Source organism: Carassius carassius, chromosome 31 (genome assembly GCF_963082965.1).
Source record: "Carassius carassius chromosome 31, fCarCar2.1, whole genome shotgun sequence".
In the NCBI taxonomy this organism is placed as follows: Eukaryota; Metazoa; Chordata; class Actinopteri; order Cypriniformes; family Cyprinidae; genus Carassius; species Carassius carassius.
The window spans coordinates 3,949,722-3,965,688 of NC_081785.1; the positions used below are offsets into that span (position 1 = coordinate 3,949,722).

The 15,967-nt window shown below is 37.9% G+C and overlaps 1 protein-coding gene across 1 annotated transcript in view; it reads left to right on the forward strand.

The window, feature by feature from the left end:
* Positions 1 to 15,967, forward strand: part of LOC132111361 (kinesin-like protein KIF26B) — a 149,187-nt gene that overhangs the window by 131,660 nt on the left and 1,560 nt on the right. The window contains exons 7-14 of the mRNA XM_059518583.1: positions 153 to 246; positions 3,039 to 3,301; positions 4,622 to 4,805; positions 6,396 to 6,555; positions 8,238 to 8,409; positions 8,516 to 11,915; positions 15,359 to 15,561; positions 15,635 to 15,785. Coding sequence (XP_059374566.1) covers positions 153 to 246; positions 3,039 to 3,301; positions 4,622 to 4,805; positions 6,396 to 6,555; positions 8,238 to 8,409; positions 8,516 to 11,915; positions 15,359 to 15,561; positions 15,635 to 15,785 — 4,627 coding nt within the window. The remainder of the gene's footprint in view (positions 1 to 152; positions 247 to 3,038; positions 3,302 to 4,621; positions 4,806 to 6,395; positions 6,556 to 8,237; positions 8,410 to 8,515; positions 11,916 to 15,358; positions 15,562 to 15,634; positions 15,786 to 15,967) is intronic.

The window sequence follows — 15,967 nt, forward strand, 5'->3', positions numbered from 1 at the left end:
TGCCACTAGTGCCACTAGTTTTTTTATTTTTTTTTTATTGAAAACAAGCCAGAAAAAAAAAAACAATAAAAAAAAAATCCTCATGCATTTTTATTTCTTTCAGTGATTTTTGAAGTGCTGAATTTAATTGGCTGTTCTCTGTTTCCTGGCAGGCAGAGGTTTGTGCAGGAACTGTGGCTGAGGTCATCCAGTCTGTAGTCAATGGAGCAGATGGCTGTGTATTTTGTTTCGGACACTCCAAACTAGGTAAGAGACAATATGAGATTAGTGTCTTTCTAATAAACCATCATCCTATATTTTAGCATCTCTTTAATATATCAGCCCATCACAAAGAAAAGTGCTACAGTGCTTCAGTTGTGCCTTCAGTTAGGGGTTAGTCATGGCCAAGTGGTTAGAGAGTTTGATTCCTAAGGTTGTGGGTTTGAGTCTTGGGCCAGCAATACCATGACTGAGGGGCCCTTGAGCAAGGCACTGCTCCCTGGGTGCTGCAGCATAAATTTCATAGCATACATCATTCTTCTGTGATTTAATTGGTCAGCTGCTCAAAGCAAAATAACTAGCCATTCAAAGTGGCCAAGGTTCCCAGACCTTCTGCCGTCCATCTGAAGTTCTGGCTATGCGACACTAACCCCTGGTGCTTGAGTGCATGAATACCTAAGATGCAATATTTTGAGATTTATCAGGCTTGAACACAGAGATTTGATTTTGTTTTTGACCTTCAAATCAACTAGAGAGTGAAATATTAATCCTATAATACTCCATGACCTCTAGATCCTGCATGTCATGCTGGTTGTGAGGATGCACAGGCAGTATGGTGAATATTCAAATACTGTAGCAGTGTTCTGGAATGAAGCTTTATCTCCTGTCCTGAAACTGCTTGATCAGCCCGGAGGCTAATTTATGCTTTATTGCAATAAGTCAGAATGCATAAAATTGAAGGACAAGTTGAAGCCTGTAATGTATTTGTGTGTGTAAAATTTTTAAGAAAGATACTGTTGTAATTGAATCTCATAAGCTCTGCCTTCCCATCATGCCACTCTCCATCCAGTCTGATTGAATTACTGACTCTCAGTTCATCTGCGACTGAGCATCCATCTTATTTTCCGCCTGGAAGTAACAGCCTGGCGACTTTAATTGATGTGAAAGACCATTTTCACCAGAGCATATTTTGATGTGTTACAATCAGGACATAAAATAAATAATGAAATTAAAAAAGAAAATGCATCAAAACAAATAATAAGAATATATATATATATATATATATATATATATATATATATATATATATATATATATATATATATATATATAATTAAAGGTACATAAATTATAAATAAAGAATTACATAAATGAAAATAAATGCAATCATATAACATTGTATGCAGTTTTAGTAATGCTTTTCCTATTATTTGTTTTTAGTGGATTTAATGCAGTGTAATCTTGATGACAAATTATATGTTAGCTAGGTAGACAGGTATTTCACCTCATAGCTGTATTTGGAAATATGGTAAATATGCAGAATCTATTTAAGCATGCTTTATTGAACCAATTTATATCCAGAACTGTTTTATTGCCATCTGCAACTTTGTTGAGATAGTTAATTGGTGGGTTTTTGTTAAATATGAGCCAAAATCATCACAATTAAAAGAACCAAAGACTTAAACTACTTCAGTCTGTGTGCACTGAACTTATTTAATACACGAGTTTCACAATTTGAGTTGTATTAGTGAAATAAATTAACTTTTCCACGACATTCTAATTTATTGAAATGCACCTGCACATTGAAGTACAAATGTTTTTAAATAAATAATTTTTTGAAAAATACAAAAACCTAATAAAAATGACGAAAGCACATACAAATTACTCAAACTTACTAAATGTCAAGTGGAAATTGCAAATATAACAGTAAAAGCTCATTTAAAATATTTTACTATAATAGTATATGAATAATACTAAAATAGTACTGGGTGGGAAATAATGTAATGAACCAGGATATAAAGGTATTTTGAAGTCTTTTCAGCCTGTTAATATTTTGATGCAGTTTTTCCATTAGCTGCTCTCTTGTGAAATAAGTGAAGCACCTGACACAATAGCACAACACCTTAAACATGAAAGTGCTACTTTTTAGAATTACCATCTTTTTACAAACAAAGTATGAAAAATCTGCCTCAGGTGTGTCATATTAGATTGTGAATACATGTATTATCTGCTTCATCATTCTGCACAATCGCAGAACTGGCTGTTTTTTTTTTATGAACTGTTGTGATGTTTGAATTGCTGTGCGTATTTCAGCAGATATTATCTCTGATTCCTGTTTCTGTTTTCTCTTTCCCACCCAAACTAGAGGAATCCGTCTTTTGAAGTTCAGTCTGGTCTGAATGTGTGCTGTGACATATGGTTTTGTTTAGTGGCTCCTTTCATGTCAACAGCATGGGTATTTATGCATTTGACTGTGTTTGAGGGCAATGTCCAGAAATTAATCGAGGGACGCTGCCAATCAACAGGCTGTTGTTCTCGTTCTGGTCCTGCGAGTGAACCTGCATTAATGCCCAGTGCTGCCCACACGCCGTATGTGCTTACTCAACCACACTAAGACATATGGCAAATGTCAGTGGACTGTCAACCAAGGGCTTTTCTGGAAATAAAAACCCATTAAAGGCAGACAAAACATTCTTGTGATTAGGCACGGTACATTTTCCGACGATATTTCTAAGCGTGATTATGCTAATCTTGTCAGTTTTCCAGCTTTAATGGATTTTTAAATGTGTTTGTCTAGCGTGTGTGACATCTGTCACTGTGGTTTATGCCATAGTGCTGGTCTGCAAGCTAAATATCATATTAGAAAGTGTGAAATAGACCACACGTACTGGCGTAATGCTCCTGAGACCAAACAGGCACCATGGCTTTTAGCACCTGACCTATTTTAACTCTACCGTTCCACTCTGTGCTGTCAAAAGGCCTGCCAATCATCATAATGCAAGAAATGTGATTGTATGCAAAGCGATCCGTCGCCAACTTTATTCTCTGTCTGGTCGCAGGCAAATCCTACACTATGATCGGCAAGGACGACTCCATGCAGAGTTTAGGGATCATCCCATGTGCCATCTCCTGGCTCTTTAAACTGATCAACGAGTGCAAGGAAAAGACAGGCGCACGTTTCTCTGTACGAGTGTCGGCTGTGGAGGTCTGGGGAAAAGACGAGAACCTGAAAGATCTGTTGTCGGAGGTGGCGACAGGCAGTTTGCAGGACGGTCAGTCTCCAGGAGTCTATCTCTGCGAGGACCCCATCTGTGGGATGCAGGTAAGATAGTCGTTCTGATCATCAATGTTGTTCAAATTTCTGGAATTATACAGTATATTGTTCATGATATATGTGCAGTATATTATTGATTGATATTAAAATGCTGTGAAAATCTCAGTATATCAATTTAATTGAAATTTCGTTATGAAATAAATAACTTACGGTATAGGTGAAGTGTATAATATTTTTTTTTTACAATGTGTACAATTCTATCTAAACTTAATTTGCTACTATAAATCAGCCTTTTTGATTTCCTGAAAAATGTCAAAACTGGCACTATAAAAAAAGCAATGTTGTCTCAAACAAAGCCTTGGGTTTGAGGGTTTTGATTTAAATATTATTATAATTTTAATTAATAAATTAGCTTTTATTTTTATATTTTCAGTTTTCACTTGAATAAAATTACAATTTTGTAATGTGCTTTTTATTTATTTTTTAAACATTATTTTATCTTATTATTTTATTTTATTTTTAATTGTTTTGGCTTTAGTTAACAATAACAACACTGTTTAGGGCGGGACTTCCTGTTTGCCTGACCACTGGTAGGCAGGAAAAGCGTCTGTTTTGCTATTCTGTTTGTTAGTGATGTAGAAGTTACACACTTTAATTATAAGATCCTTTACGACATGATGCCAAAAATTCATGTTTTTATTTTCATTGCTGATTCTCTCTAAAATGGTAACAAATAATTATTTTGAAATTTAAAAAAAAGAAGAAAAAAAAATCAATATTGGCACACTTTTGCCTTATTTTGGCATACCCATAGTGTAAAAAAAAAAAAAACAAGCATGACAAACAGCTTCCAGTAAAGATGGCATTGTTGAGTAAAATGCCAATACATGATGAGAGGATTAGTTGAGCAGAGGCAACCCCTGTCTCTGTAATCCTCAAACGTGCACTAATCTAATCTTGGACTGATATCACACAGCTATGGATTGTAATGCCCTCACTTCTCCTGTTACTCTGATAGTCAGTCTTATAACACAGAACCAAAAAAAAAAAAATATATATATATATATATATATTCTATAGACAGAAACTGTTGTATTTTTCCCAAGTCAAAAAAGTCCTGGTGCTGTCAAAGTAAAAGTCTGACTGCTGGCACTCATCAGCCAAACAGAAAAACTTTGCAGCCAATGAGATAATAAAATTGTTAAATATCAGCCCATTTATCTACCTTGGTAATATTTCAGTAGACCACTAATTGTTGAATTGCCATGTTTGGAGTACAAAGTCAGTATTGTTTCTCATACCAAATGTTTTTTTTAGCCAAAACTATGCAATAAAATTCACATTTACATCCTCTGTGTTTTTACACAGTTACAGAATCAGAGTGAGTTGCGTGCTCCTACGGCTGAGAAGGCAGCTTTCTTCTTGGATGCTGCCATTGCTGCACGTTATAGCAGTAAGCCAGACTACGATGAAGAGGAGCACCGTAACTCTCACATGCTCTTCACCTTACACATTTATCAGTATCGAATGGAAAAGACCGGCAAAGGTGGAAGTGAGTATTATTAGGTTAGATAGAGTTTCAGTAGAAACTCAACATGAACTAGAGCAGAGGTTCTCGACTGCATGGTTTTTACATTCCAATTTTTTTTTTCTATTGCTGGTTAACCATGTTAAGATACTTTTATGATGGACACCAGTATCTTTATCTGTACTAGTCTTATCAGCAGTATCTGTTCTCTTCCACAGTTGATTTCGAACTTTCTCATTATACTTCCAAATGTTGGATGTGTGGTTTATAAATAGTCTGCTGCTGATTATCTTTGAGAGGGGTGTGATAACAGACATAAAAGTCATTGTTAATGTGAGATGTACAATCTGATCTAAAAGCTGTCAAGCTAAAACTATTTATGGAGAACAGTGCTAATTGATCTTATAACAAAAAAAAAAAACACAATTCTGTTTGGCACACAAGTCCTGCCTTTTTCCTAGAGTGAATAGAAAGTACAACCAGATGTGTTAGCATGGGCGTTTAGGGTATTTGAGAAACTTGAATTACCTCCAAACTGTGTATAATGAGCTATTGTAAACAGTATCATGAAACACACTTAGGACATTTCCAAGGTTAACTTACATAATAGACACACATAGAAATATTTCACCAGTTGAAATATAAGTTCATTAACCTCAGTGTTTTCTCTAATACATTTCATTTATCTTTATTAGTTTTTTGTTAGGTTACAATGATACTTCATTATGGAATTGGATGTTCATCATGAGGCTTTCAACAGTTTTTTATACTTTTTTTCAGTTTCTTTAAATCCTATTGCTTTTCCTACACTACAATGCATTTATTTGACCAAAAATACAGTAATGTGAAAAAGTGACATGACATTCAGCCAAGTATGGTGACCCATACTCAGAATTCATGCTCTGCATTTAACCCATCCGAAGTGCACACACACACACACTGTGAACACACACCCAGAGCAGTGGGCAGCCATTTATGCTGCGGCGCCCGGGGAGCAGTTAGGGGTTCAATGCCTTGCTCAAGGGCACCTAAGTCGTGGTATTGAGGGTGGAGAGAGAACTGTACATGCACTCCCCCCACCCACAATTCCTGCCAGCCCGAGACTCAAACTCACAACCCTTTGATTGGGAGTCCGACTCTCTAACCATTAGGCCACGACTTCCCCTAAATAGTAACGACTAATAATAGTAAATAGTAAAATAGTAATTTAAGTAGCATTAAATAGTAAAAATAGTAATTTAATAAAAATGTAAAATAACTTTTTTCTAGTTGAATTTATTTAAAATGTAATTTATTCCTGTGATGCAAAACTGAAACATTTATTAGCAACCCGTTTGATGAAGCCTTTTTTAGGATTTAAAGGTGTTTTTTATATAGTTATAAATGTTAAACATTATAAAAGTGTCTTTGTTGAACAGAAGTATTAAAGCATTTTTGAAAAAGTCTTACTAATGTTAGTGTAACATTACTCCAGCTGTGTCATTTCAGATTGTCACTATGGTGCCTAAAGTATAAAGTATATCATATGTTAGTTAAGAGAATGTTGAATAAAGAAAATGTTAGAACCTATTAGAGTTTAGTTGTTAAACCTGACTCTCTGGCTCTTTTGGTTAGTGTCAGGAGGCAGGAGTCGACTGCACCTCATTGATCTTGGCAGCTGTGTTAAGGTTTTGAGCAAGACCCGTGACAGCACTACAGGACTCTGCCTCTCTCTGTCTGCTCTGGGGAATGTCATCCTGGCTTTAGTAAATGGCAGCAAGCACATCCCTTACAAGTAAGACTTTTACCTTTCACTTGACTCATCATATGATTTCAGTCAAAAACACGTTGGGTTAGACTTTTCAGTCTCATACAAATTTGTTGTAACCTCAACGTCAAGATAACGATTCTACTGTTCTGGGCGAAGTCATTCACCAGTCGCTAAACTCATTAATATGCAACATGTTTAGCCTTCATATCTCCGCTGCATATCATTAATTCTTCTCAAACACACCTCATATGAATAATATATATACAACTGACATTTTTCAGTCTTTGATGTTAGCAATTATAAGTGGATTCTAATGTTACGTTGAATCTGCAGAGAGAATGTAACCGTTATCGCTCCTCAGGGGTAATAGCTAAGTGAATTAGCTTGTGCCAGGCAGCTATAGAGACAGATGCAGTTTCACATTCGCTGGGATTCATTTAACGTTCTTAACGGAGACCATTTCTCTGCATCTGCTGTTTTATTTCTTTAATCAGCGTGTCAATTTGAGTTAAACAGACAACTTTGAGAAGGTGCCGTGTATCATCTAGCAGTTTTTTTTTTATAATCTGCAGTGCTTCCATTTAGCTCCTTCAAGGCACATTTGCATTTTTATGCCATGGCTCCCTAATTTAATCATGGCGAATTTACATTGCAGAGCATCATGGGGTTTAAGGCTGGATACGCAACAGCTCTTGAGAGCTGAAATATACAGTAATTAGGGTTTAAAGCCTTTTAGGAGGAATGCAACATTTGCACTAGATAAATTGAATTAATATGCATGCGTCATAAATGAACATAAATTTACACAAGTCACTAATTTTAGATAGTGATTTAATTAGTGCTAAATATTTTGGTTGCTTTTTAATTCCTCTAATTGGATGAATTAGCTTCTATGGTTTAATGGCAAATGCAGAATATTGTTCATAATTATTATCAATTCATTATTAATTATTGATTTTAGGATACTAGAATGTGTTGTCCAGTTTGTGGCATAATATTAGTAGCAATAACCAGAAACCATTCACATGTGTTGTGCAATAAGTGTTCACATATTTTGCCAAGGGGTGAATGTTATTTAATGGGATTTCCCAGATAACTTTATTTTTGTTACATCATGACTAGTAAATTATGCTTTTATAATTTGTGATTAGTTTTCATGTGATCACTGTTAATGACCACTTAAGATTGACTACACGCTTCACTAACCATTTTTAAGCACATCATCTGACAAATTAGCAAAGAATATCACTGTAATCACATTATTGTAAAAAAATTATTGTAAAAACACATTTTTGCTTCAAATTATTGTACTACTAGCGGACTCATTGTTGAAAAGCAGCTTTATATGTCACCTCTAATGGTTGCCATGGGGAAGGCAGACAGAATAGGAAATGCCAATCTGTGTCTCTCTTTCTCTGTAAATAGAGACTGTCTGGCAGCCAAGGTTTTTTGAATCAGGGTCAGCATATAAAATGCCCAAAAGAGTCTATCCAGTCTTATTATTAACATTGCTAGAAGTGGTGCAGGTATTCATTAAAAAGGAGTTATTTCAATAAAGCCTTGATTTTTGAATGCATCCATTTTCCAAATACATTTTATTCTGAAAAGGTTAACTAATTTTAAAAAACATGTATCTTCACTTTTTAACATTTGGTTACACAACTATCATTTTGCCAACTAATGCGCTTCCATTTTTTTGTTTACAGAGATAGTAAGCTAACAATGCTGTTACGTGAGTCCCTGGGAAATATGAATTGTCGCACCACTATGATAGCCCACATTTCCTCATCACCCAGCAACTTCTCAGAGACACTCTCTACCCTTCAAATCGCCTCTCGTGTTCTTAGGCTGAAGAAGAAGAAGGCTAAAGTAAGCGTGGTATGATCTTGTCCTTCATTTTATTGAACTTTCTTTTAGCATAGAATGACTCACCATTGTATTTTATGTTTATTACTTTAAAATGCAGTGTTTTTTTCTTTTGTAGCAATACACATCCAGTTCCTCTGGTGGTGAGAGCTCATGTGAGGAAGGAAGAATGCGTCGCCCAACACAGCTGAGAACTATCCATTCTAGAAATGTTGTTGATTCAGAGATGCCCCTGCTACACCTCTCCAGTGACCCTGAAGATTATTCCAGCAGCGAACAGTCATGTGACACAGTTATCTATGTAGGTCCAAATGGCTCAGCCCTCTCAGACAAAGAGCTAACAGACAACGAAGGTCCTCCAGAGTTTGTTCCTATCATCCCATCCCTACATAAAAATAAAGCAGATCTTCGCGAGACTTCTTTGACATCACAACCATCTCAACAGGTTGTAGCCCCACAAGTTCAGGCCTCACAGTCTGTACAACACTTTCAGACAATTCATCCCCAGCCACTTCCACCTTTGTCAGAGGAAGGTGCTGAGCCAGGTAAAAAAGAAAAAGACTGTCTTAAGTGCAACACTTTTGCAGAGCTCCAAGAGAGGCTGGACTGCATTGATGGAAGAGAAGAGGTTACGATATTCCCTTTTGAAGAAGTCTCTGCCAACAGAGCTGCCAAATTTGACCCTGACCATGGTCAAGTTGTTAAAGGGGGTCAGCAATCCAGTTCTCCCAAGAGGATCTCTGACCAGCAACTGGAGGAGATCCGTGAGGTGGTTGAAGAAGCAGAGATTGCTCAGTCAATAATTGAAAGCTTGACACATTCTTCAACAGGCAGTTGTGGACTCTCAAGCAGCAGAAGTGTGACTGGCAGCAGTGGTATTGGGCAACTAACTCCTCTTCAAAGAGCGAAGAGCTCCAGTTTAACTGACAGCAAAGAATCCATCAGTGGTGGAAGCAGCAGTGAGAGTAAACCTCGTCCTATGGGCTCCCCACGGTTGGGCATTGCCAGTCTAACGAAAACCTCAGAATTCAAACCACCATCCTCTCCCTCTCAACGCTGCAAAGTGTACACCCAGAAAGGAATAATGCCTGGCACACCACCTCACTCCTCACATAATCTTAATAAAGACTCTAGAAAATCATCTACTGAGTCTTTGCTTAATCCTGATTCTAGAACCTCTCCGTTGGGGAAAAGTTCACAAGTCCTAAAAAGATCTTCATCATCCAATAGCCTTGGATCAGCTGAGACACTGTGTGATGATGTTCCTCAGCTGCCTTTGGACAGTAAGAAAAATGTGAATGATGCCACAGTTACACTGGAGCATCCTTTGGAACCCAATGGAGAGGATGAGCTAGTGTTTACCCTTGTGGAAAAGCTGACAATTAGTGGGGTGATGGAAAATGGTAGACCAACCAGTATTATCAGCTTTAACAGTGACTGCTCGGTGCAAGCTATGGCATCGGGTTCAAGACCTGTTAGTATAATTAGCAGCATGAGTGAAGACCTAGAACATTACACCACTGCTCCCTGCACTACGACCACCACTATCTCACAATTCAACATTGCTAAATTCCTGCCTCTCAACAAGATAGAAGGGGACACCCAGGCTAGTTGTCGATCCTCAATCAGCTCATGGCTGAGTGAAATGAGTAATGGCAGTGATGGCGACCAGTCATGTCATAGCTTTCTTGCCCAACAGTGCTTTGGACAAGGTGAGGAAATGGCTGAAGACAGGCTTTTAGAAATTCAAGAAGAAGGTGACATAGACCCTGAGTCAACTGACCAAAAGAAATCAGACAAAGAGAGTGATTCCAATAAAACCGAAGTGAATGATAAAAACACAGCTAAACTCAAAATAGACAAGCTGTCCTTCACCTCAAGTGGCTATGTTCCTTTTAAGACTAATATCACAACTCACCCATGTGCTGCTGTTAATCCAATGGTTGTGCAGGACTTACAAACCAAAACCTCTCTAGTCAAAGATCCCAAATCATCACGTGTTACAATCTCAAGTGAGATACATTTTGATGACCCTTGGATGAAAAGGGAGGGATGTGAAGAGACCAAGCCTTTGGAGATGGTCTGTGATATCAAGTCAGAGAAGAGAACATCTGATTCTGTAAAAAGGAAATGTCAAGTTGACAAGCACAGGTCAAGTGAAGCAGCAAGTTCCCCTGATTCCATGAACCGGGTGTTGGATGGCTGTGAGATGGTCTTCAATGCATCTGAAAGCATAATTCAAGTGTACTCTGCAGACATCCTCAGGGGGGGTAGTCTCCCTCGTGCATGGCATCGCTTGAATAAGCAAGACGATCTGGAAGACCCTACATATCGTTACATGAGTGGAGAGTATAAAAGCCTTGGGGTTACCACTTCCACTCCCTGCAGTCCAAGAGCCACACTCGAAAGAAGAAGTTCAGCAGGGAGGCAAGGAATCTTTGGTCATCAGAAAGGAATCCCACCATTGCCACCTGTAAGGAAGTCTAGCCTTGACCAGAGGAATCGAGCAAGTCCACAGCATAATCCAGGAAATTCTCAGACACCAAACCAGCATCTTTCTTTCCTTGGCAGCACACCTGAAGATCTGGCCGGTAAACATAAAGGACCAAATGTAGAGAGCAGCAGACTCTTCAGTGCCAAACTTGAGCAGTTAGCAAACAGAACAAATTCCTTAGGGAGGTCTCATGGGGCACATTATAACTGTCATTCCTTAGAGAGGGCTGAGAGTTTGAACTCTCTAGGCTCTAAGGGAGGAGTTACAAAAGACAGTACAATGCCAAGGACAGGTAGGAGCATCACCCGTTTTTTGCTCTCATCACCTACCAGTGGACCAAATGGTAATAATAATGCCCCACAATCACCCAAAGCAAGTCAATCCAAAATCTCTGCTGTTAGCAAACTCCTTATGGCAAGTCCCAAAGCTCGAAGCTTATCAACCTCTAGCACAAAGACCCTAAGTTTCTCCACCAAGTCCCTCCCACAGTCCGTAAACCGAAGCTCAAGTTTACCTTCAAATGGAAAGAACCAGAACCAAAATTCATGGTCAACTCAGTCCTTAAGTCGCTGCAGGGGGACAGGGTTAGTATCTAAGCTACCATTAAGAGCAGTGAATGGACGAATCTCTGAGCTCCTTCAAGGTAGTGGCAGCTCTCGTGCTACCCAAGGACGTGGGGCTTCAGACACTGAGGAGAGAGGAGCAGCAGTCCAAGGAGAGGAAAGGCCAGTGGTCCATACTTTGCCCTCACCTTACAGTAAGATCACTGCCCCAAGAAGGCCTAACCGTTGCAGTAGCGGACATGCCAGTGACAACAGCAGTGTTCTAAGTGGAGAGCTTCCTCCAGCCATGGGAAAGACTGCTTTGTTCTACCACAGTGGTGGCAGTAGTGGCTATGAGAGTATGATACGAGACAGTGAGGCCACAGGAAGCACATCATCTGCTCACGACTCAATGAGTGAAAACAGCAGCTCTGTTAGTGGTCGCAGGAGCCTTAAGAATTCAAAGAAAAGAAGTAATACAGGTAAGCAAATATCAGATGCTAAAAATGATGCTTCTGTACAGAGGTGGGTAGTAACGAGTTACATTTACTTCGTTACATTTACTTGAGTAATTTTTTGGGGTAACGAATACTTTTCGGAGTATATTTAAAGATGGGTACTTTATACTCTTACTTGAGTAAATTTTTTGGGGAAAATCTGTACTTTTACTTCGTTACTGTGGGCGACGCTCCTCTCGTTACTTTATCTTAATGCAATAAATGTTATAAATGCTTCAGTTTGTTCCAAACGCGCCGTCTACTTTTCTCTGGGCAATGAGCGATGCCCATTCGCGAATGATTCATTCTTTTGAGTCAATACTGTTCAAAGGCTTGATCAAACCAATTGGCAAACGAGTGAATTGGTTCATGAATCAGTTTGAATGAGTCGTTCAGTTCCCTGCCGCGCGCGCTGAGTGTCTGAAGTGGTTCACTCGGAGTTGTAACGTTTAAGAACAGAAAGAGCGTTGAAAACGTGGCTGGAACTGCACTGAATTGAAATCTGCAAAGGTTATTATTTGCTAGCGATGGAGATCCTTATTAGATGAACACCGCGTGTGCTGTCTACTGTTTAACAGGTAATAACTTGGGCTACATTCGATTACAGTACACGATACCACTGTGACATTAGTTTGTTGTACGTGTGTGGCTTATAACAGAGGGGAGTCAAGTTGAATGCAGCTTCCAAAAGACAAAAAATAGCCGATTAAGATTTTATTAATTTTAATACAATCACACTGGTGCAAGTCAGCTGCTAAATTCAGATCTGTGATTGCTTGCTGCCGCTGAGCCAGAGATAGATGCGTTTATACCGCGCTGCACATTATAACAAATCACACATGATTCTTTTGAGCTTATTAAAGCATTGGCCAATCAGAGGTGTTCAGATGAGTCATCGCTAAAATGCCGGTGCTTCCTTCACTCGCTCACTGACTGAATACCTCTTTCTGGCGAATTCTCTCGTCAGAAACAACAAAGTGCAGATGTGTGTACGAATCTTTAATTAAGATATTGATTTCACAGTGTTAACAGTTTCAGTGATTTTAATGGGAGTTTCTGAGAGTGATTGAAATCTAGACTGTCAGTGAAAATTATCTTTAATAATGTAAATGTTATTTGCTCTCTTTCTGAACAATGAAAGATTAGTAGCAATATTTAAATCACATTAACTTTCAATGTTAAATTCACATTTAATATAAAGTCAGTCGTATTAAAAATGTTATGGCTTGACACCTATATCTGTTACTTAAGTAAACAGACAAGCTCTTATAATAAATTACATAAATTGGAGTAAAGGATGATGAAATATATACATTTATACACACACACATACATTACATACATTTTATCTATATATCTAAATAAAAATAGGCTCAATATATATGACCCAAAGTAACTAGTAACTAACTACTTGAGTAGATTTTTTATCCGATACTCTTTTACTCTTACTCAAGTAACTATTCAAGACTAGTACTTTTACTTTTACTTGAGTAAATATTTCTAGAAGTACTTTTACTTTTACTTGAGTACAGTTTTTGGGTACTCTACCCACCTCTGCTTCTGTATGCTTAAAATCCATAATACAACATAAAAATGTAAACATATTTAAGTATTCGATTTTTTGCTGTGTAATACAATGTGAAAATACTCCTGTCAACTTGGTTTATGTACTATATAGGCCTATATATATATATATATATATAGGGTCTATACTTGTTATGGTAAATTTATTTTAACGGACATAGACAGAATATAAACCAAAAATATCCAGAAAAAAACACATTATATGAAGGTTATAAATTGATTTGCATTACAGTGTGTCAAATAAGTATTTGATCCCCAACCAAACTTAGTACTTGGTAGAGAAACCCTTACTGGAAAGCACAGATGTAAGAAGTTTCTTGTAGTTGGTCATCAGGTTTGCACAGATTTCAGGAGGGATTTTGGTCCAATCCTCCTTGCAGATTATCTTTAAGGTTTCTTTCAAAGTATTCAAAGTATCAGCTCCCTACACAGATTTTCTATTTCTTTTTGAGCCACTCCTTTGTTGCCTTGGCGGTATGTTTTGGGTCATTGTCATGCTGGAAGACCCATCCATAATGTTCTGGCTGAGGGAAGGAAGTTCTGTTGGAGCAAGAATTCTTGCTGGGTGGTAGGGGATAATATATTTATTAGACTCACTGAAATGCAAATCAATTTATAACCTCTATATAATTATTATTTTTTTTTTTCTTGTTGATATTCTGACTCCATTCAAATAAACCAACCATAAAAATTATAGACCAGCAGGGGATCAAATAAGTATTTTCCCCACTGTGTTGTGTGTGTGTATATATATATATATATATATATATATATACATATACATACATACACATAGACACGGTTATTTATTTGTTTGTTAATTAATTTATTTTTCTTCTATGTGTGTAGTCTGCTGCTCAATTTTGGCAAATGTATTTAATGGCTCATCGAGGAATCCATCTTTCTGTATCACAAAAGTTCAAAGATCTCAGCACATTTAATGTAATCCCTAATGAATTGTGCTCAAGAAAATGTATTGTACTACGAAGCTTTCAGGACTCATTCCAGATTATAGTTGGAAGAAACAAAACTTTTTAAATCACTCTCCTTCCCTTTACATGCTTGGATGATCTGTAATGATACTGACTGATAGCAGTTGCCAAATTTAGCTGTGGGTGGTCTTTCAATATTTAGTGCTGCATAAATTCCCAAATACACTCCTTCTCTCCCATTTCCTCAGGCAAAGAGTTTTCTCTATTTCTTGCCACCACAAACCTTTGCATGGTGGGAAAATTGAAATCCTTTCTAAGACACAAAAGATAGACCAGTACACGTTGAACTCGAAAAGTAGTATTGTAAATGTTGCAAATACTTTATTTGAAAAGGCATTTGCAAGGATATAAAAGCACTACCAGAGTTAAAATTTGCATCAACTGCCAACCACCAACGTTCCCCTGAACTCAGAGTTCTGTCTCTCCAAGGCAATGAGGGAAGACTGAAAGTTTGACCTTTTCAGTGCTGTTTTCAGACCAAATGACTAGGTGTGAGACATTAATATTAACCTGTTCCTTGGTTCGAAATCAGATCACTTATCAGCAGACCTGGAACTGTCAATTTCTATGCAAATTGGGGAACTACTTCTGGTAAATTCCCTATTGTAGACTTGGTTCCCCCAGACTGGTCAGATAAGATACTGGCCTGCTATTATCTCAGTGGTTTTTTTTTCATTACACAGCTGCATCGAATTGGTGCGACTCTGTGTAGGTTCAATTTTGGCGCAGCAGCACTGTAGCACACTTTGATACTTTTTTTTGTCTTTTCACTTGGTTTAATTATAACACAACTCAAGATTGATAAAAATGTGTTTACTTAGCGCTCATAATATGGCATTGTTTCATCCCTAGGGTCCCAGAGACGCCGTCTAATTCCTAACCTCACCTTAGACACCACCTCTCCCGTGAGAAAGCCACTCATCAGTCCAGGAGTACGCTGGGTGGATGGTCCCCTCCGGCCAACACAGAGGTGTTTAGCTGAACCTTTTGAGATTAAGGTCTATGAGATTGATGATGTTGAACGTCTACAGAGGAGGCGGACCGTAGGCAATAAGGTAAAAGTGTTTTTACAGCAGTTCTTGTCAATGCTTTAGAAAGATGTATGACTTATTGTTGTTGTGCCCTTAGGAAGTGGTATACTTTAGTGCCAAACTGAAGATTTCAGAACATCGGCAACAGAGAATCTTAGAGGTGCGGGCAAAGTATGATTGGCTGAAGAAGGAACTAGAGCAAACCAAACAATATCTTATGCTGGAGCCAGAGAAATGGACCACTGAATGTAAGTCATTTGCACACTTTGGGTTGATATCAATGGTACCATTTCTAGTCCAAGAAATGATCATATATGAACAAAAATAAAATTCATTGTAAAATTCACCAAATAACTATGCAACCTGCAGGCATTGTAATATGTTCTTCAAGACAAAAGTGTGGAGTGTGGTGGGTTTAACTTTTGTCAGT